We start from the raw sequence: 23,097 nt of genomic DNA on the forward strand, positions 1-23,097 counted from the left end.
GACAGGGAAAAACAATAAAAATTAAGCACTTAGAATGACATGACTTGTTAAAAATGTAAATGCAGAGATGGTATTCCTGACTGTATTTTCATGTTATGTGCTTTAGTGTTCTCTTGGGTGCCAGTAAAATGACTTTGCACTACATTCATTTTGCATGCTTACTGTAGTATTGTATGATATTTGAACGTGTTTAATCCAAGAACTACAGTAACACACTGTCTTGCCTTTTCACTCAATTGTAGGAGAACAGAGAGACAGGAATGGAAAGTGTGATTGAAGAAGTGGCATGTTTCAAGTATGTTTCCCTCTATTCTAATATTTCAGCTTTAGAAATGGAATGGCTAAATTAGTGAAAATGAGAGAATAAAAGAAAGAGGGCTGGGTTGTGGCAGTTTCTCATGGCTTTACTCACATGCAGAATTCTTAATCCTGTTACTTACTTGTTTTCTAGAATGCCTCTTGAGCAGTGGTTTTTAGCTGTTCTACTTAACTGTTTATTCTCAGATGTTAATAACCAATGGACATAAGGTGTTTGGTTTGGTTTTTGGTAGGAAACCTGGATTAACAGGCAGAGGGCTGTATGAGTTAAAACCAGAATGTGCCAAGAACTTCAATCTGTATTTCTATCACTTTTCAAGGGCAGAGCAATCAAAGGTAACTAGTAATTTAATTTTCTGGGGTTTATTTTGTGTCTTTTTTTGTTTGTCTTTTTCCAAAGCTTAGTTCTGGGAAGAAGTGTTATCAGCTATATATTTGAGAACGTTAACAAAATTGCCCAAGATTTTGCTGTGCCGCTGGATCCTGTGCCCTATACAGAGCTATTGAAATCAGTGGGCCTTCAGGAGCTTGTCTGTGGCTTCTCTTACATCTTATGTTACTGAAAGTATTTAAAGCAACCTGTTTTTCCCTTAGATTTATGGAAATTGCCGCTTTAGCTCAGAGTTGTCTTACAATCTTATGCTAGAAAAAGAGTCCAGGCTGGCTCAGGATGAAAGATTAATTTTGAAGCTTCGTGGCCTACTTTACAAGTAGAACATAAATTGAAAAGACATGAAAGCTTTCATGTTTATTTAAGGCTGGGAAAAAAGGGAAAAAAACAGTAACAATGGAGTAAAGCATGAATGCTTTTTTTATTAGTTTTATATTTGTATGGGTTTTGAGTAATGCTGGCATTGTTCTTCTATTTCAGGCAGAGGAAGCACAAAGAAAGCTGAAAAGACAGAACAGAGAAGATACAGGTATTTTTTTTAAGAGAAGATGGTAGAAGAAGGAATCACATATTGAGCTGTGTATTGCCCTGAAACTTAAGACTAACAGCCTGTTCCTGGGCTAGAGTAGAAATTGGTTGAAAATGTAGCAATTTCCCTTATGTCTCCCTGGCTGTAGACGGGGATCTCATCTTTCATGGAACTCGCCTTCTGGAGAGCTTATTCTTTTGGCTTTTCTGTTACATGCAAGCTACATGGAATGTTGTAGCCTGTTATCAGCAATACTCTTTATCAAGCAATTGAGTTCTACCTTAGGATCGTAGAATGGTTTGGGTTGGAAGGAACCTTAAAGATCATGTAGTTCCTACCCCCCTGTCTTGGGTTAAGCTGTTCAGTCAGACATTTTATATGGGTGTTGCAAATCTTGGAGAAATGTCAAACACACAAATTTCCCTTTCAGCACTTCCACCACCAGCTCTTCCTCCTTTCTGCCCACTTTTTGCCAGTCTGGTTAATATTCTGCAGTCTGATGTGATGCTGTGCATTATGGGAACTATACTGCAGTGGGCAGTAGAACACAATGGCTATGCCTGGTCGGAGTCCATGCTGCAAAGGGTATGGGTTTTTTGTTTAAAATAATGCTTATGCTAATGAGGGAATATTTATTTTAGCACTTTAACATGGTTTTATGGATAAAAGTTGTTTACTTGGTATCTGAAATATACAGAATACTCTGAATGAGAAATGGAGGGTGTTTGCTGACATACAGAACTAGGGAAACTCTTCTGGCTCCAATGCAGTTTATTTTTAAAAGTTATTAGAAGGCCCAGGTAAATTTCTAATGTGATGCACACAAGAGGAGAGAATTCTGCTTGAATCAGTTGAAATAGTGTTCATTGTGGTAGAGAACCAGTTAATCTGAGTTATTGCATATTAAGTAGACATTGATTATTTTTTTTTTTTGATGTTCATTTGGTTATTTCAGTTTAAGCTAAATCACTTTAAAAAAAATCATAGAAGTGCACAAAAGAGTTTTCTAACTTGACAATGTATCAGCTTTGGGAAACTTGACTTATTTTTCTCAAGTCAACTGCTCTTGTCTTGGAAGATCATGCAAAGGTTGATATGAGACATCTGCAAGAGGAAATGGCCCATATCCAATGAGACCTTGTTAAATAGATGTGATAGACTGAGGAAAAATTGACTGTGTAATTAAATTTTAAAAACTTCAAGACTCTCATCAGGTTTTACCAGTTTTTCTGTAGATGCTTAGACTGTTGCATTCCAGTTCTGTTAAAAATTTTCAGGTGATTATCCTTTCCTTATGTGGATTTCATTATTGAGTCCAGGCATTCAGTAATGCTTTATGTCTGGAGCATCCTGCCAATTTGCATAGGGTTGCAAAATGGCTGATTCAGCATGACAGAGTTCACCACCAAGATTGAAGTATTTCAGCTTTAAAATACCATTCGGACTGTTAGAGTGCTAAATTGGAATTTCCCCCTTAAAGAACAGAATTTCCCTTACTTTAAGTGCAAGGGGATTGCAGCTTTTCACTGACATAAAAATTAGCATTATTTTAAAATGTGTTTCTAGAGAGAGAATTCTGTTTAAAATGTCTAAGTTTTTGTCAGTAAATTTTGTATGTTTAAAGGATATAAAGTGTGCATCGTGCTTCTGTCCATAGACTTGAGATAATAACAAGCCATTGCCAGGGAGAAAGCTAAGAAGCACTGACTTCTCCCTCACTAGTCAGGACAGCAAACAGAAAGATACAAGTAGTACAATGTGGGTTTTATGTGGTAAAGTTCCAAACAAACACTATTGCTCCTGTGTAGCTTTGGAATTCTGTATATGGAAATAACTGCAAATATATTCTTATTATATAATTGTATTGTATGACTTCCCTGCCTCTTAATTAATTACCCAAACTGTATAACTAGATTATATGAATTATTTAAGGAAAGAACTAAAATTCGTAATTTGTACCTAGGTTTTGCATTTAATTGGAATGGCTTTACAAGAAGAAAAACAGCATCTGGAGAATCTCAGTGAGGAGAACGTTGTAACATTTACCTTCACTCAGAAAATATCAAGTATGCTTTTCTTTTCAAATTTATGGCAAATCTGAAATAACTGAAAATGCCAGGATCTCGTATTTTATTCTTCTGAAACGGCATTTACCAGAAGAGTATATTTATTTATCCATCAAAATTTTACCAAGTTAACTATAGATCCATGCTTTACATATGTGTAGATTCTATGATGGTAGCAATTCTATGATGGTAGAAATCCGGAAGTTGAATAATTCCCACTAAACCTAATTGTTAATATCTTTAAGCAGCATCTCAACAAAGATTGCTGTACAGGATTAGATGCAATTGCAGAAACAATAGTTGCATTCTTAAAGATTCTTTTAATCTTGACTCTCCTTTGTATCTTCTGACTAGAGCCTCTAGTTTTGCTAACGTATGAAAGTTGCTAAGACTCTTCCATTTAAAATAACGGGAAATAAAATATTGGAAATTCTACATAGCAGCTCCCAAGATGAAAACAGCAAGGGAGCACATACAGTGCATTTCTCTTGTAAGAAAATATAGTCTGTAAGCAAGACTTTCAGGATTTAGAGGTTTCCTCTAACTTTTCAGGATTTAGAGGTTATTCGTGAAAATGTTTGCAATGGGGGGAATTAAAAGTTATATTGTGCCTGTTTGCTGAAGGAATTCTTCAGCTACTGAACAAGTGTTGGTGATTTTTGTTTGTAATGTTAATGAATGAATAATTTGTTGAGTAATGGTATAATCAGTTGTCATTGTAATATTTGTCTCAGAACCAGGAGAGGCACCTAGTAATTCCCCTAGCATACTAGCTATGCTAGAAACACTGCAAAATGCACCTCATCTGGAAGTGCACAAGGACATGATCAGATGGATATTGAAGGTAAATGTATTTTATATTACCCCAAAAATTATGGGAGTAAGATTTTTGCAACTTTCCTAATTATATTGTAATGATTTCCTTATTTCCCGTGTTGATTTGTTGTAGCTACATTTTTCCTCCTCTGGAATCCAACATTGCATGTTATCTGGACAGCATTGTATTATACACAGTTATATTCTCATGTCACAAACAAATTAAATGTTGTATTCTTTCTTACAGACTTTTAATACTATTAAAAAGCTAAGAGAAAGCTCTTCTTCGAGTCCCGTGGCCGAAACAGAAGGCAATATTATGGAGGAGGTAAAAGCAAGCTGTAACAGTTAGCTGATCTAGAACATGTCTGGGTTCTGACTAGCAAAGAACTGTATTTCTAATTGTAGCTCTTAATCAAAGGTGGGAAACATCAGTGATTTCTGAAATTCTGTCTCACAGCTCAAACCCATTTGTTTGAAAGGCCTATTGGTAGAGTTCCTGGGCTGTTTTTGTTTGTTTTATATATTGTAGTCTCCAAATCTTCTGCAAGTTTACCCCTTAGAATTGTTTGTATTACTCATCACAGCATGAAATGTTTCTACTCTTCCCATAATCTCAAACTGCATGGAAAGTTGCTAAAAGAAATAGTATCTGTGTACTTTTACCATGCAGGTTATTCTAGGTAAGCTCTGCCCATTTGTTTAGCTCAACATGACACAAAGATGTCTACACAAGATACTACACAAAGACCTTAGTTAGGAGTACAGGTAGTGTGGAGGGAGAGTAATACTAGAGACGAGACCTGTCACTTCCTTACCTTCTTGTCTTATGAATGACTAAAGGGAAGAGAAATACAAAATACAGTTAAATGTTGAGGGGAGGAGGTTACCCTTCTGGATCTGCAGTTCTGCCTGGCACTGAACATGAGCTAAAGAAAAGAGGGCACAAAATAACTCTTTGGTAGACTTTTCTTGTGTCTTTTTATGAGATTTTCATTGTTTGGAGGTTAGTACAAGTTACACATAGCAGTAGCTAAAATTTGGAGGTTAGTCCATTACACCAAGCAGTAACTAAAATAACTTACCTGTTGCAACAAGATTTTAAAAATGGCTGAATGAACAATACAATTTCAGAGTTCACGTGATAAAGACAAAGCTGAAAGGAAGCGAAAAGCTGAGATTGCCAGATTGCGCAGGGAAAAGATCATGGCTCAGATGTCCGAGATGCAGCGGCACTTCATCAATGAAAACAAAGAACTCTTCCAGCAAACTTTGGATGAGCTAGATACATCAACCTCCGGAGTACATGAAAATAGGTAAAGGAATCTCATTTAAATGTTTTCCCCCATTGACTTTAGCATAAAATTGTCCCACTGTTACTGCTTTAAAAAGCTCTTTTTTTCTTTTTGTCTGGATGAAAAACTATTCATAAGTTTTTGAGACAAAAACACAGTAGTAAATAGAATGCTTTCCTCCCCTTCTCTGTCAAGATGGTGGGATAAATATTGATTCCTCCCTTGTCGCATCCTCATAGTGCTCAACATAAACAGGCAAATAATTCTTTGTACAAAATCATCCAGCAAATGATTAATGACACTGAAGAGACTATGCTATTAAACATAGTAAATTGGAAATAGCTGATTATATGTTGGTTGAAGATCTGGAAGAAAATCTGCTTGTAGCTGGAAATATGAACTGAAGTATGCTAATGATTTGTGGGGAAGTGGAAAGTGTTTTCAAAATTCGTGTCAGACACTTAAGGGATGGGGATGACGGAGGACTACACATTTAATTTCTGTGTTACACTGGAGTGGGTTATACTATTGGGAGGGTATGAATTTTTTTCTAGAAAGTATGTGCTATTTCTGGGAACATAGGAATTGTTTTATAAATGCCCAAACTGTTTTTTGTCAGCATTTATCATAAATCTAGAAAACTCATTCATCACACTTAAATCATGATCTGAATTGGAATGTTTTTCAAATAATTTGCTTACTAATATTCTTTCAATATTGTAGCCCTGTAATTTCAGATGCAAAACTCACAGCCTTGGGACCAGAGCAAACTAGAGTAGCTGAACCCAGGCAGGTTGTTATGTGTATATTGTGTCAGGAGGAGCAAGAAGTTAAAGTGGACAGCAGGGCTATGGTCTTGGCAGCATTTATCCAGCGATCAACTGTGTTGTCTAAAAATAGAAACAAAATTACTCCAGACCCTGGTAAGAACTGTTCATAGTTGTCTTTAATGTTAAAGAATGTTGGAGTCAGTGTGACAACCTCACGTGTTCCTTTGAGACAGTGACATAGCCTTCTTATGTTAACTGTGTGTTTGTGGAAGGCTTCTTTGTAATCAGTAGCAAAACTCCCCATCTTTTTAGTGAGGTAGAAATGTGTGTTCTAAACAATGTAAATCACTGCAAAGCATGATCTAAATGTTCTGCCATTCATTTGTGACAAATTATTTATAACTGTTAAAAAACCCTTAAAATCAGAAGTGTTTGTTCTTAAACGATGCCTGTAACATTAGAGAGAGAGGAGGTGTTGATGTAATGCTGTAAAAGCACAAGATGTACGTTTTCTTCCTCTCAGTTATATCCTCTGAAATGCCACTTAGCAATAATAAAAAAATCTTGGATTTAGGTACTTTGTAAAACAGATCACAGTGAGCAATAGAGTTGTTAGAAAGGCTTCTCTGGATTATGTATGTGTAAACACATAGAAAAATCTATGCCCTGAATTGTTTTGCACTCTCGCTCTGAAAATTAATGTTTTTGAACTCATTGTGTGGTGGTACCGAACCACCAAAACTGCAGGTAAATCTTAGGGGTTTTACCAAGGCCTCCAAAAGCTTGGTTTGAATTCTTAAGTACAGCACACACACACACTCAAAACAAAATTTACATGATGCTTGTAAATGATCTAAACAGTTTTAAGCTGTTGTGGATTAGTAATGTGTTCTATGCTTCATCAAATGAGTTACAATTCTGTGATAAAGTTAAATAATAATGTGATTGTGGTAACATCAATTTGCAGTTAAGTCGTTTGATAAATGTTTATTTCAAAGTTGTTTTGTTTTGTTTTGTTTTAAATACAGAAAAGTATGACCCATTATTCATGCACCCAGATCTGTCATGTGGAACACACACGGGTAGCTGTGGGCATATTATGCACGCTCATTGTTGGCAAAGGTAAAAGGCTATATTTAAGTTTTTAGTCCAAATAGCATGTTTGTTATGTTATCAGTTTGCCTAATAGCACTCATTTTAATGGCAAAATTACTACCATGTAGTAAACGTAAAAAGTAATTTCATAAAGTGATTAAAACAGCTTTCTGTTGGAAAAAAGAAGTAGAAATCAAATGCTGTAAATATGTTCAAAATAATTTTCATTTGCTGTCTGTCATCTCGGTAAAGAAGAATCCAAAGCCATACATGGCAGCTTTCATTCCATTTGCTTGTTTATCTCAATGCATAATTCCCTGTGGTGCACATGTATCTGAACACTGAAGCTCAAATTTTTTGCAGTTCACTGATAGACATGTTTTTGCTGCTTCTTTTGCTCTCTACTGGAGTTTTAAATGACAGTGCATCTCTTGCACTCTTAATTCCTCCGACATGTTTAATTTGAAGTAGAAACATCTGCAACCTAGTTCAAGTTCATCTTCAACATAAACTCAGTTTTGTCCTTTGTTCTTAGTTTTTTAATAAAGCTTTTTCTGGTTATTTTTATTCTTTGATTTTTGGAGGTGTATAAACATGCTTCGTTCTGTGTGGGGCCTGTGCCTTGTGACAAATGCAAACCGTTCAAGCCTCTGACTTGGATGAGGCTCTTGCTTTGGTCCTTGGCATGGCTTCTGAAGTGCCTAATTTCAAATTCTGCCTTGTGTGTGAAGAGTGTTCGGAGCTCCCAGAGATTCTGTGGCTATAACCACACACTGGTTTCATTTGTCGTGTTTGATATCACTGCTCACAGTCCTGTGTGGGTTCCATTATCTCCTGGAAACGTCCTTAGAGGCCTGTACAGATCATTTGGGGGTCGTTGGTTGGCATGGTTTAAACCACATCATAGGCTTCTGGAATAGGAGTTGCATTTAGCAAAGCAGTGAATTCAGTTTCTTTTCCATAGAGGATTCAGCCACCAGTTTTTCCAGTTGCTCCTCTGTTTTGGTTGTGGCCTATAATGAAATATGCCCACAGATAATGCTCATGCTCCCTAAACATTTTATGTAAAAATGAGGCTTTTTTTTTTTTCTTTTAATCCTTCAACCTTCTATCTACCTCTTCCTCTGGAAATTGCCAAAGTCTTAAACATGATTTTAACAGCCCGGGGAACTTCAGCACTTTGGGGGATTTTGGCACCCAAAAACTGGGGATAGCTGGAGGTAGTAATACTTAATCAGTCAGAGGGTAGAGCTTTTTCCTTCAGATAATTCTCTTACCTATATCTGGGAAAAGGCAAAACTGTGTCTTCCTGAGAATTCTTGAATTTTTATGTTAAAGTAATGTTTTAATAATTTGCCACTAATGTCTTGCTGTTTTCTAAAGGTATTTTGATGCAGTCCAAGCGAAAGAGCAACGAAGACAGCAAAGATTGCGAGTACACACAAGTTACGATGTAGAAAATGGTGAATTCCTTTGCCCACTTTGTGAATGCTTAAGCAATACTGTTATTCCTCTGCTTCCTCCACCGAGAGTTTTGTTCAACAGGTCTGTTTGCTTTATGAATGTCCTTTAATAAATGTAAAAAACAAGGTCCCAAACAAGCTACACCCCAGAAAACCCTCCTGAATGTTTATTATCCTCTGTTTTGATAAACTCAAATGGATTGCCTGCCTGCTTATTTTGGTTTATGGAATTTACTTTGTTATTGTGTGTTACGGAATTTAGAGCATGAAAGGACAGGAAAGCATAGGACCTGCAGAAAAAGAACTGAATGTAGAAAAATACCTGGGCAGCAGGGAAAAGAGCCTGTTGAGAAACAGAAGAGCATAGAATGCCTCTAAAATTGTAATTCTGTATATAAATTGTTTTTAATTGTTTGTTGGGATTTTTTTTGACAGGTTAGACTTTTCAGGCCAACCAAACCTAACTCAGTGGATCAAAAGAGTATCCCAGCAAATAAAAGCACTGCATTTGCTTCGAAATGAAGACTCTGCAAGTAAGTCAGAAGAAATCTTTATATTTATATGTGAAGACGTTATAATATTCATGGAAAAGAAGCGACCATATCCGTTCTACCAGAATGGAGTTAAGAGATGATGGCATAAGTGGCAAGAACAGCTTGGAATTTCAGTTTCTGATGTTGTGCTTCCTCACCTTTCTATAATGTAAAAATCATGTATAGATGAATAATCAGTGATTTACTACTTTTTGTTTGTACAGGTCATTCTGGTCATTCAGAAAAAATGGATCAGCTACAATTACCTGAAGGATTTAGACCAGATTTCAAACTGAAGTATGTATTTACATCTTAATAAATTATTAAAAATTCATCATGAAATGATAATATGAAAATAGAATGTAACTTCTGTGCTAGGTCTCAATAATTAAGGCAAATATATGATTTTGTTTTAATTAGAAAAATTAATTATATTATTATGATGGTATTGAAGTTCAACCCACAAGTCCAAAGTAATGCAGTAGAATTTGAAGAGATAAATGTGGTAAGTGGTTATGCAGAGAACATGCTGTACTTTTTTTTCTAGCATGAAGGAAGACTATGAAATGGAGAGTATGCTAATATGTAATTTCAGCTGTTATGGTGTGCTTGTATTTGGTTCTACCCTTTCTTGACTTGAAGAGAAAGTTATAAAACTTATTATATGGTACAGACAATTGTCTGCCAGGTGGACACAAAGATGTGAGGCATCTGTCCCTGCTGACAACAGATTTAGCTATCAGTCACACATATTTCTTGTAATTTAGCCTTAACTAAATAATTTTTGAAGACTAAATATACTTAACACTAAAAAATGAGATTGGTTCCAATCAAATAATCAAAATGATAATTAGGAATATATCTGTCACAAAAAAAGAGGTTACTGAATACCAGATCCAAGGAAGGATATTGGAGTTGTCACTTAAATTTTAAAAATCCAGTAGGGGATGAATGCTTATTATTAAAGTACTATGCTGCCAGTGGAGACAATAATGAATTAGTAATATTGTTTTCTTTGTTTCAGGAATCCTTATTCTGAGAGCATAAAAGAGATGCTGACAACTTTTGGCACGGCAACATACAAAGTAGGCTTGAAGGTTCATCCAAATGAAGAAGATCCCCGTGTACCTATAATGTGCTGGGGAAGCTGTGCTTACACGATACAGACTATAGGTACTGATGTATTCATTTTGCTCCTTTCTACGTGATTTTCAGAATTTAGTTAAACTCACAAGATGGAATTTTTTTTTTACAGAACGAATTTTAGCTGATGAAGATAAACCATTATTTGGCCATTTACCTTGTCGACAGGTAAGGATCAAATAGCAATTCCTCTTTGAATCGGAAAAAAGAGGGAATTGTGCTTCACTAGTGAAATTTTAAGTTACAGTTATTTGATAGTTTTATTTGTTGGATCCTACTGTTGAGTCAATCTGTATCTGATTTCTTAATCTATTTAAAAATCAAATCTAGAAAAACTGTTACTTTTTTTCCTATAAACACATAATTTAGTGAGGTTGTGGTTTCTCATGGTAACAGTCAAAATAATAATACTGAAAGGAACTTGTGTGTATCTGCATAAAATAAGTATCTGTCATACACTTACACAGTCCAACTGCTCCCATAAACTACAGTTGAGAAGCCTGAAAAAAATGCAGTAAGTCAAAAGGCCTTTCTTTTCATGTCAAAAGGCCTTTCCTCTTTTCATGAGGAACTTGGTTGACTGTGTCTCTTATTTTTTTGTTTTTAAAGGATGACTGCCTTACGTCGCTAACAAGATTTGCAGCAGCTCACTGGACAGTTTCATCTCTTTCAGCAGTACAGGGTCACTTTTGTACTCTATTAGCATGTAAGTTCACCACCTTATGCTGGTTTTTTTGCAAAGATTCAGATACAGAAAAATGCTTTCAGAACGACTGTTAGTATTGATTAGAAAATTATTTTATGTACTGGTTTTAAGGAACAGACCGAGAGCTGGTATTTCCACCTATACATGTCATACCATGGAAAAAAGAAGAGACATTTCTTTTGGTCTGCAGCTCCAAGATACATTTCAAGGGAAGCATGGATATTTTGCTGTGAAGGATTTCTATTGATTCTTCCTTTTAGAAAGATACCTAGAGCAAAGGAGAAAGAAGTGTGGCCCTTCACGAAAGGGATGCACTGGAAATCTATATTTGAAGAAATTAAGATTAATATAGTGTGGAAAGGAAACAGGAGGTCTGTAATATATCTGCAAAATTTTCTGTCTTTGAAAAGTAGAATCTGTGGGAAGACAGGACTTAGTATGTGATGTCCTATGTTCATTGTGAATTTTAATGAGAACAGCCAAAATGTTCTAAACTTGAAGCATTAGTAGATACAGACGAGCAGTCTGAAGCTCAGCCTAATGCAGTAATTGTCCATGAGAGGAGTATTCTGAAAGGGTATTATGAAATGGGTTAACTTTAATGTTTCCAGTCAGTAGAGCGGGGAAGCTTTTAAAATGCATTCGTATACTGAAAATTACGGGTAGATGGATACCACCTACTTCAGCAAACAGTTGGCAGCTTTATGGGGAAAACTTAATTGCCATCAGTCCGTGGCAGTAATGGTTGAGCCGTTTTCTAAGTGAAGCAGGACAGCAGATGCTGCTAGCTATTTGACTGGAACTTAGTGGTATATGGTGTTCTGCGTGGTTTGGGTACTCTTGAAAACTTGAATCAATGTTTCTTCAAAGCTCTCCTTCCTTCCAACTGACAGAAGCAACTGTACTGCTTTGACTTGTGTGAAGGAAAAAAGTTTCTGCTGTTTTATTTTTCAAGGCTAGGAATAAGGAAAATTATTAGCCTTTGATCTGTCAGTATTCTATAAACTATACATAAAGATGACTTACTGAAAAGAAATTTGGTTTAGTAAATCCCTTGCTCTGGTCACGTTTTTGATAGAAACATTTATTACACTTTTGGGTTGAGTTCTGTGGCTACATGCTTACAAAAGGAAAACATTTAAAATCTGAGTAGTGATGAAATGTTTAGTAATAGAAATAGATTCAAAATGTCACATCTTCAACTAATTAATTTTTTGGCCAGCACAGCAGTAGTCTTCAACTGAAGTATTTTTAAGTTCTTATGATGAGACTATTTTTTACTGTAGTAGTGTTTTTAAACTTGGCAGCTTAATGCTTATAGCTGCATTGTAAAACTATACCCATAGCTGCAATTGAAACTCTTTTATTATAAATCAGATTTTACTGCTTGGAGCAAAGAAGTCTGCAACTGTTCCTTGATTGTTACTTAAAATATGTAGTAACATTTTCAAAACAATTTATATTGTTTGCTTTTAGATGGAGGTGCTTGGAATTTATTGTGTGTGAATTTCTGTTGTCAGCTGGAGTGCTTTAGTTAATAATTTGTGGTTCCTGTGAGTACTACAGAGGTGGAGAGACCAACATCTCACTCTTTCTTAATTAGAGATAAAATAATGTATGTATATTTTTGAGTCCATAAGGCAAATTATTTATGTAGAGCAAGTTCACTGAATCTTGTCAAGTTAAGCAAATTGCACCTTTGAGCAGCTGTCTAGCAACAATTAGTTGTCCTATTTAATCACTAGTGTTTGAGCTTATTTCTGCCTCAGAGCAGCGTTTTAGATACTTATTTTATCTCCCACTGGAAACCCAAGAAATGAAACAAAGTTACTATAGGAGTAGCAAATGGCTACTTTGTTTCATTTCAATAGAGTAAAATAGGCAACAGTCTTTTCCAATAGTGTTGAACAACTCCTGAATTGATTCCTTTCTGTCCAAAACAAGTACATTTGTATTTTTTTAAGCATGTACATGAAGGAGATGGCTCTCATTTTGTAACTGAAGTACACTAAAATATTTTCATATATAAATGTTCAATTAAATTTTTTTTTCCTCTCCAAAATATTTAGCACTGGTGCCTAATGAAAAAAATGGAAATCTTCCTTGCATACTTGATATTGACATGTTTCATTTATTGGTATGTATTCCATAATATGTATTAATAATGTTTTGATCAAGTAGGCACTATGTAAAAATTATTGAAAACTTTTTCTTTAAGTTAGGAACCTTTCAAAATGTTCAGGTTTTTAATATTTTTTCACTACTTAATAAATTTTAAAAATTTCTTTAGTTTAAAGTATTTCTATATATATATATATAAAAGGGGTAGAATGAGGTGGAATGTATGCTCTTTGGCTGTTAAAAAAACCCCCAAAATAAATAAAACCCAACCCCTCCAACAACCCACAAACAAAAAATAGGGGCAAAAAAGACCCCCACCAACAAAACAACAAACCCAAAAAACCCAAACTTATTCAAAACTCTCCTGATAGTTAATCATTGTTCTCTTAAATAATGTCTGTGTAATTAGCTTCAAAATTAGCCTTAAGTCTGCCTTCAAAGGGTAGCTTCATAGTTGCAGCATGAACAAAGAAAAGGGAAAGATTCCAAAGGAGAAGGAATGTACCGGCTTCCTTGTTTTCTTTTACAGGTAAGCTTGGTGCTCTCTTTCCCTGCCATACATTGTCAGGATTTTTCAGGGGTTAGTCTTGGCACTGGAGATCTTCACCTGTTTCATCTTGTCACTATGGCACACATAATACAAATTTTACTTACCTCATCAACAGGTAATGCTACTTTCTTTCAACTTTTATTGAAATGATTCCTCAAATCTGTACTTAGGAAAAAGCTACAATGCTGCTGGTAAATGTGTGCAGTTTATAGTTGCAAAACACAGTTGTTGGTGCTCTGTCTTTCTGTCCACAGAGTGTATATATAAATTGTACTCATGCAAGTTCAGTCATCTTGTCTTTATTGCTCAACACTGGAGGTTTCTTGGAGCATAGCTAGTCATGAATCCTAGCTTTCCAGCCAGTATGTGGAAGTGTTTATGGCAGAGATTTGGCTTAGGCATTACATGATGAATAAGTTGCAGTTAGCAAACTAAGGCATCAATGTATCTTCTGGCAAGAGGAGCTGGATAAGGCATGGTGTGCCAAAACCAAGGAACTCCAAGCAAGTACATTGGGAAACCCAGCCAATCCAAGAAGTAAATCAACACCTCACTGGAGCTGACAATAGCATAAACTTACCACATAGGATGTGCAGCAGAAAACTTTTTTCTAGTACATCCTATTCCATTCCAGTGAAATATTTCACTTAGTTTGGGCATTTTTTATCAAAACTTGAAAAAAATGTATTCTTGTTCTATAATCATGCATATATGAAACAGCTTGCTTATTTATTTATTTCTTCTTCAGAAGAGAATGGCATGGATCAAGAAAACACTAACAGTGAAGAGGAAGTAGCTGTGCTTACACTGTATAAATTTCTTTGCCAGTGTACAGGAAGGTAAAAGAGAAAATTTTGTTATATTTTTCTCCCTCCTCGACTCAACTGAGGAGTTCTGAGTTGAGTTACTGAGTTGAGTTATTACTGACTAAATTCTATGTAATAATGAGGTCAAAGATGACGCTTTTCACTTGGGAGCTCTTGTATCTTGTTTCTTATCCAGTACTTCTAGATTCACTTAAGTAACTATTCCTATAAATTTCTCTGTGATCATGAAGATACATGCTCATGAAGATTGTTCTCTGGAACCATTTTTTCTTTGGTTAGTTTGCAGAATCTGGAATTGGCAGTGTCTGAGTACAGAAAATTTGTTGGGATAGGAATGGCTCCAAAATGGAAGAGAATAGGTTTAGATTAGTGATTAGGAAAAAATTCTTTACTGTGAGGGTGGTGAGGCCCTGGAATAGGTTGCTCAGAGAAGCTGTGGATGCCCATCCTTGGAATTGTTCAAAGCCAGGTTGGATGGAGTTCGGAGCAACCTTGTCTAATGGAAGGTGTCCCTGCCCGTGGCAGTGGAGTTGGAACTAGATAATCTCTATGGTCCCTTCCAACCCCAACCATTTTATGATTCTATGATCTGAAATGTTCATGCAAAATTATCCTTAATGTACTGTCCCTACTGGTTACATTTTTATGGATCTCTAGTTTATTGTTTTTCTTGGAGTTTTCTTTGAAATAAACACTTTGCATAATGATTGTTTCAACTGAAGTCAGCAATTTAATATGCAATATGACTGAAGGCTTACTAAATATAGCTCTCAAACTGAAATGATTAAATATAAGCAAACTTTTTTTTATTGTTTTCTCTTAAGTGCCTTGAAAGAAATTTCCTCAGGCTGGCACCTGTGGAAGAATCTAAAAGCTGGAATCATGCCTTTCCTGAGATGTTCTGCTTTGTTTTTTCATTACTTAAATGGAGTCCCGGCACCCTCAGAAATTCAAGGTACTGTCTGCTTGGTATTAAATCAGCTTTTTAAGACATAAATATTAATGATCAAAATAAAGTACATTTAAACTCTTTTTTCTGAAGGAACCGATTGAATGAATGTGGACTTGTTACCAGTGCAGAATCATATCAGCATAACAAAAAAGACCAAAAAAAAATAATTTGTTTGTTTTAAAAATGTGTTTTTAATATAGAGGTAAACACTGTTCTAGATTACTTAAATCGGAAATTGATGCTCTTCTGTTAATAAGGGAAATTTTGATTATTTCAAAGCTCCTATAGATTACTATTTTCAAATGAGACCACCGTTTCCTTGCATTGATTTCATTCAATCAGCATCCGCTAATAATTAATATCAAGGCCAGGCTGGATGGGAGTTTGAGCAACTTGGTCATCTGGTCTAGTGGAAGGTGTCCCTCTTCTTGACAGGGAGGTTGGAAGTAAATTGTCTTTAAGGTCCCTTCCAACCCAAACCATTCTATGATCTCTCCATAAACACACTGCGTTATGTTACACCCCAGATAATTGATGTTAGTAACATACTTCACTGCCCTCCACATATGGCATGTGTAGGGACAGAATGTAAATCTGAAGATGTTAATAATAAGTAAGTTCACAGCACATCAGGACTGCCATGTTAAAAACAAAGTCTGATACTTGGTGCTGAGCTGACATAAGAATGGTGGTTGTCTCGTCATGGGCGTGTTTGTGATTTGGTACTTTCAGAATGTTTCCTTGACAAGGTGTGTGTAAATTGTAGATTTTTTTATTGTTTTTTGTTTAACAATCACGATACTTCATCAGTTAGGCCAAAAGACAGAAACCTCTTTTCCTGAGGTTTTGTTTTCTGTAAAAAGGTTTCTCAAGTTCATAGTCTGGACCAGTAGAGATCACTTGAGTTCTTTGTTTATGGTTACTTTAAGGTACAAAGTGCAGATGTACTTCCAGGCAGTAGGTCTATGGGCCTTTAAAGAATGTGTTGTAAGAGAGCAAAAAAGAAAGGCTTTACTTCATTTCTGTTTTACAATCCTCAAGCCCCAAGTGCTTGGATGGCCCTGCAGTTTCCCACCACTGCGAGACGTTCTGTTCTGGCAGTGTCCCGTGACACTGGGTGTTTTGTGTTCCTTTCCCACTCCCCTGCTCCGGGATCCACGGATCCCACAACTGGCTTATATTCCTTTTCTCTGGTGTTTTACTGGGGATTGCAAACCAGAAATTACTTGGACATGAGAGAGAAGTGAGTGCAGCTTTTATTCTAATTCTCTTCCCTCCTCTACTCAGAAGCTAAAGAGGCTGTTCCCCAGAAGAGGTACTGGTATGCTTTTTCCTGAAAGTTGGGAGAGCAGAGGCCAGGAGAGTCAAACCAGTAGACTAGTGTGATTAGGGCAGTCTGGGGCTATGTCCTAGATATTTTAGTAAAGTTTGGCATTGCAGGCATTTGCAATTCCTGTATTTCTTCCTGAGGCTGTGGTATGCTGCCTGTCACTGACTGCCTGTCTTGATTCATGTCACAAGAAGCATGAAGTAGCCATTTATTGGGCGACATTGAAACAAAGACATATTAAGTTGTAAAGGCTGTTCAGCTCTCAGTTGTGGTTCTTATATGACTATGCTTGAAACATGCTTAGGGAGGAAATTTTAGGAAAGGTGCTTTTCTTTACTGGCAGTTTTCCAGCATAGCTGTCTGGTGCCTTTAACACTTTCAATCTTCATGCCATGTTTTGGGTGCTGGAGAATACAGTTTTGAAAAAAAGGAAAAGGATAGCTGTTCCATTACTTAGAGCTGTATTTAATTTATTGTAGTTAATGTCATTTTTAAAAACATAGTTATGAGAATTACACTTTTTTCTTTTTCAGTAAATGGAGCAAACCAGTTTGAACACTTATGTAGCTATCTTTCCTTGCCAAACAACCTCACTTGCCTTTTTCAAGAAAACAGTGAGATTCTGAACACTTTAATAGAAAGGTAAGTTGTGTTTTTATGCTTAGTTTAAATATAATGAGTCCCGCACAAGATAGTAGTATAAGTATTCTCCCAGGAATGCATATATGGAAGCAAATTGTAGATTTTGAAAACTGTTTGTGAAATAAGTGTTTTGAAAGAAATAATTTTGGTTGTAGAGTTATTTAATATATGTATTGTGGATTTTTTTCTTACTTGTTTTTTTTATCATCCATTGAAGTTAAAATCCAGTTTTTTTCTTTCTTGTAGTTGGTGCAGTAACAATGAAGTAAAAAGGTATCTGGAAGGCAAGAGACAAGCTATCAGGTAAAAATGGACATATTTCAAGGAGAGACAGGGGAAAAAACTTTAATGTTGCTGTTTTCTTCAAATTTTTTTTGTAAAGGGTGTTTATAACAACACAGTATCGGTTCTGACGAAAATATTTATGGGATAAGCAAAGAGATTGGGAATTTCATGACAAAAGTAAATATTGCTAAAATTAGTAGATTTTAAAGCTGTACTATTTAACTTTGCCTTTGTTTAGAGTGACCCACAGTAATCAGAGGCCATAAAATTTCTTCTCACATTTCCTATTATTTTGTACCTTCCGATTCAAAATATATGCTGTTGCTCTAAGACATATATAATCTTTGTTTAAAAATACAGGCATTGAAGAGGTTTTTAAATTATCTTCTTAAAGAATCCAGTTCCTTCAGTGAAACCAACACTGAGTCAGTTGCTAAAAAGAAAATTCACTCTTCATAAATTTTTTTCTTGCTAAGCAATTATTTTGAATTTAAATCATGTTTATTACTTTGTGGGTGTAGAAAAGCATTTTGGGTGTTGTTCTTTCTGAAGGCTGGGTAAAAATAGTGGTTAACAATTATTCAGGTAGTTATAAATGAATGTGAGGTTCACAGTGCAGTGATTGTAAACATATCCCTGCATTTTAATCTCCTGTGCTAAATACATAAAGTTAATCTTTCAGCATTGTACACAGAATAAGCCTAAGTGACAAAAATAAAAATTAATCACTTCATCTGTTAAACACCAGACTATTAACAGAATCTTATACAATAAGAGTACTGTGGCTGTGTAATTGATTTCCTGCTACTTGTAATTGTTGGGATTTTTTCCATGTTTTACTTTTGCTGATTCTTAACTGCTCTTCCCAAGATTATGTCTGACTTGATAGTGATTTTTTTCCCTCTCAGCACGTTCTTGTACATTGTTTCTGTTACAAACCTCTGTTTATGTTTCATAGTCTAATTTATATTATTCCTAGACTTGAAGATTATTAAAATTAAGTGTATAGTATCTGTTATTTTTAAATATATAACTATTTGGTATTAAATAGATCCTTTTCATTGCATGAATGTTTCATTCTCTGCAAGATAGAAGTTCTCTGAACTTGAGAGTCAGACTATTTTCCATTCAGTATTAGTGACTAAAGAAAAATAGAAAGCAAACTGATAAGGGAGAACAAATATTTAGTTAAACCTGTAGTGACCTCATAATGAGGTTTTGCTGAAAGTATACATGTGACATGTATTTTTCTGATTTTCTGCCTCTTTTTTGTCAAATTAATAAAAAATGTGACAAAACAGGAGGTGGCTTAGTTGAAAGATGTTGTGAGTTCCTTTTTAATGTGTTCCCATTTCACTCTGAATGGCAGAGAAGAGGAAAACTTTAAAAATTTAATTATTCACAGATGCTGTATAGATGGATCAGGAAAACACGAAAGAGTTTGATGAATTCACTTGTGTATTATTCACTTGTGTATTATTCATTGAAATTTGAGTGGTTGATTTGATTGTTTTATTCTAGCTATGCAAGAGAATCCAACAAATTAATAGACCTTCCAGATGACTACAGCTGCCTCATTAACCAAGCATCCAATTTCTCGTAAGTTGAATGCAATTACAGCGAGGACCCTGAAGTCTTCTGCTCCTTTTAATGACCTGGGAAACCTCTAACCTGAAAGTTAATCCTCTCAGAAAGTTGCATGGAGAATCATAAAGTTAATGGCACATAGCATTTGTCAGCAAAACTGCCCTGTATTTCAGTGAAGTAGAAACTTAACTTTTGAATCTTTTTACCATCTAGAGTTAATACATACAGTGAATTTCTTTTTGTTTTGGTTTGGTTTTTTTGCTTAACAAAAGGTGTCCGAAATCAGGTGGTGATAAAAGCAGAGCCCCAACATTGTGCCTTGTGTGTGGGACCATGCTGTGTTCTCAGAGTTATTGCTGTCAGACTGAATTGGAAGGGGAAGATGTTGGAGCCTGTACTGCACATACATACACTTGTGGTTCTGGAGTGGGCATATTCCTTAGGTAAGGAGCTGAATGCCTCTACACATACTGCTGGGTTAGGTGGTGTGTGTAGTCATGAAATTAGGAGTTCTATAAATGTGATTGCAGGGGTGGTTTGTAAAGGTAGTGTTTTGTTAACAATAGGGTTCCCTAAAACTAGAGTGTATTTGTCTTCCTATGCTTTGGTATAAGGTTAAAAGGCTGTTTCTTTGAAGTTAAATTTCATAGAAAATCTGAATTTTATTTTCAAGTGAATTTGTTTTGTCTGTGCATTTATTTCTACTTAAGTATTACAGAATGATGAAGGTAAATACTTTGATTTTGTTATTGCTGCTGCTGCTGCTGTTAAAACCATGAAAATTCACTTTAGCTGTCTTGCTGCATACAAGAAAAGATTAGATAATGTCTATTTTCACTTTGGCAAAGATTAGTGGGAAGTGAAATTGGGTTTTTTTCTTGCTGTGGTTTTGTTGAGTATTTTACACAGACTGCAAATAATGTGACATGGAACTACATTGTTTTTAACCACTATGGAGAAGTTATAACGGGAAGAGAATGAGGTCTTTAGTTTAAAAAAAAAAGTACCGTTAAAAATCTGTACATGCAGATTATACAGAATGAAAGTAGGTAAGAACTGGAAAAGCAGTGTTTATGGAAGTATAGGAAACTAATAATGTAAAAACCAATACCTAAAAACTTCTCTGTGGTTTTTCTCTAGGGTAAGAGAATGTCAGGTGCTATTTTTAGCTGGGAAAACAAAGGGCTGCTTTTATCCTCCTCCTTATCTTGATGACTATGGAGAGACAGACCAGGGACTCAGGTAAATATTAAAAAAATGCATCCTTTAAAGAGAGGAATTTTGAAACTACCTGGTTTCTAAAATACACTTTTTATGTTACCACTTTATTTTAATTATATAGGTAACATATTTTGATGTTCCTGCTGCATCTAATATCTTCAAACATTTTAATGCTGATATATGTTTTTAGGTCCAAAATATTTAATGGAAGACCTTTTCCAGGTTATAAACGGTTGTCCTGAAGTGTAAAAAATTTAAATCTTTTGAGCATCTGTAAAGTTGCCTAGAAACTAAGGCTGAAAATTTGTATCTAGTGCATTTGTGTGGATAACCTGTGTTAATTTAATACCAAGTAAAAATACTATGAGATTGTTTTATTTAATGAGGTAGTTCTCTGTCTTAACTCCCGTCTCTGCTTCCTATGAGAGGATAATTTGGGGACATGATAATGTTAATGCTTGCTACTTTTGAAACTGGTCAAAATCAGAAAATGTGAACTGGTTCAGCCTGGAAAGATTGCTGAAAACATACATTCCGAGGTCTGTGGGCTTTATGGGAGGTTCCCAAAGGCTGGAGGGAACTGTTGAGCTGTAAGGGTGGGGCACCAGACAAGCTAGCGCCACAGTTTACTAATCCAAATATCTGTTGATTTGCTCTGATAAGAGAATGATGTTAAAGGGTTATCTAAATATTGTAGTATTTTAAGGGGTATTATCTAATACTTAATATATCACACCTGAGTGTTTGTGCTTAGCTGCAGTGGTTTATCATTCCTGATAAGTGTTATCTCCTTTTCAGACGTGGGAATCCCTTACATCTGTGCAAAGAGCGATTTAAAAAGATTCAAAAACTCTGGCAGCAGCACAGTATCACAGAGGAAATTGGACATGCACAAGAAGCAAATCAAACACTAGCTGGCATTGATTGGCAGCATTTATAATGGTTATCTGCTGAAGACTGGAACTTTATTAAAGATTTTTGTAATTCAGTAAGCTTTTCAAAGGCGGGATAAGGAAAAAAGTCTGAGGAAAAAAACCCCAACAAGCTCAAACCTGTTATTTAATCTTTGTTTTACAATGTATTTCATAAAGATACCAGTTAACATTAATCAAGTAAACTTCTTTCTATGTAAGCAAGTTTTATTAGTCCTATAATTTGCACTGTGCTTCCTTCACAGAAATGTCTTGGGTTATAAACCTGGGCAAATGAACTTAAGTTTCTGATAAAAAAAGAATGACTCTTTTTGGAAGTCTGACTATGATTTTTCTTATAAAATGCAAGAGAAAAAGACTGCTGAAACAGAAACGAGATAGAGCACAATTATGGATTGTGTTTTGCCCCATGCTAGTAATCTGAGCCGTTTTATTTATTATTCTGCATTTTAATACTTAGCTGTGTGTACATGCAATGGAATGAAGTAAGAAAGCAAATAATGTAGCAAATGGATGTTTCTCTCTGCATCAGTGGATAATTCACTCCTTCACTTGGTGTATCTAAAATGATTTTGTCATTCGTACTCTTGCAGCTTTCTTGCTTCCAGTTGTTTTTTAACTAAAAAAACTAACACTAGCTTTACAAGTAAAATAATTTAAAGCCTTCTCCAGAGCATTGCACTCCTTAGAATTATGTGGGTTTTAATTTGAATTTAGCTGGGAAACCCTTTCACTTTCAATTAGGTGATTGGTTATTGGTATTCAAGGGTTGACATTGTGCTTTAGAAGTTATTTTAAGATAACAACACATAAAAGTCACAAAAGCTAATTTTATGTTAATTTGCAGAATCACAGAGGATATTTTCTTCATTTTTGTTAACAGTCAACTTTTAAGGTGCAAATCCCATCTCCTTTTTGTTGCAGACAAAAGGAATAGTTTCCTCTGGCTTTGAAGGGCCACAATCACACTGCCCACATTTTTGCATTGATTCTTTTTTTTTTTTCTGTTGTCCCATCAAGTATATTTACTTTTGGCTTGATTTAAAGCTCTGTAAAGATGTTTGCATATAGTATATTTTATAAATATATTCTATAACTGCGCAGATTTGCACTTGATATGAGGGTGCCTGAAGGCAGTGAGTTTTCTAGTTGTATGTAATTAGACCTCCAACGTGTCTCTAAAACGTCACATTATGCTTACTGATTTAAAATAAAATTCTCTCTCCTATCTTCTGACAAATTAGTAAAATCTTAATTTACATAGTTCTGTTTCCTTAATAATCTGTGGGGTTTTTAGTTAAGTCTTAATTTCTGACTACGTCTTCTGCCCAGATAAGCAATTCCCTTTACTGTCTGCCAGGTCTTCAGTTACACTTGGTCTGACTGAATTGTTCCTATTTTTACAGATTTAATGCTTCAGATAAATTTTGTATGTTCATGGTGTACAGGACAATTTTTCAAACATTCAGTAACAGTATTGAGTGAAGATGTGAAGTATGAAATAAAGAAACTTGGTGAATGTGGA

At 35.4% G+C, this 23,097-nt stretch overlaps 1 protein-coding gene across 3 annotated transcripts in view; it reads left to right on the forward strand.

Annotated features, from left to right (window-relative positions):
• UBR2 (ubiquitin protein ligase E3 component n-recognin 2) overlaps positions 1-23,097 on the forward strand; it is a 57,469-nt gene extending 34,372 nt beyond the window's left edge. For 2 of the 3 annotated variants that reach the window (XM_027750278.2, XM_027750279.2), the window contains exons 22-47: positions 243-295; positions 552-654; positions 1,190-1,238; positions 1,669-1,823; positions 3,202-3,304; positions 4,039-4,148; positions 4,368-4,448; positions 5,255-5,436; positions 6,139-6,338; positions 7,214-7,307; positions 8,664-8,825; positions 9,179-9,276; positions 9,501-9,573; positions 10,301-10,449; positions 10,532-10,587; positions 11,029-11,125; positions 13,195-13,262; positions 13,776-13,911; positions 14,545-14,635; positions 15,448-15,578; positions 17,439-17,547; positions 17,794-17,850; positions 19,354-19,431; positions 19,692-19,862; positions 20,560-20,661; positions 21,439-23,097. In XM_027750278.2, the coding sequence (XP_027606079.1) occupies positions 243-295; positions 552-654; positions 1,190-1,238; positions 1,669-1,823; positions 3,202-3,304; positions 4,039-4,148; positions 4,368-4,448; positions 5,255-5,436; positions 6,139-6,338; positions 7,214-7,307; positions 8,664-8,825; positions 9,179-9,276; positions 9,501-9,573; positions 10,301-10,449; positions 10,532-10,587; positions 11,029-11,125; positions 13,195-13,262; positions 13,776-13,911; positions 14,545-14,635; positions 15,448-15,578; positions 17,439-17,547; positions 17,794-17,850; positions 19,354-19,431; positions 19,692-19,862; positions 20,560-20,661; positions 21,439-21,580 (2,850 nt within the window). In that variant the 3' untranslated portion in view covers positions 21,581-23,097. The other variant, XM_039386962.1, reaches the window with a different exon arrangement.

This window comes from Pipra filicauda, unplaced genomic scaffold, assembly GCF_003945595.2.
Source record: "Pipra filicauda isolate LSUMZ 115617 unplaced genomic scaffold, ASM394559v2 scaffold51_size4534324_pilon, whole genome shotgun sequence".
Lineage (NCBI taxonomy): Eukaryota > Metazoa > Chordata > Aves > Passeriformes > Pipridae > Pipra > Pipra filicauda.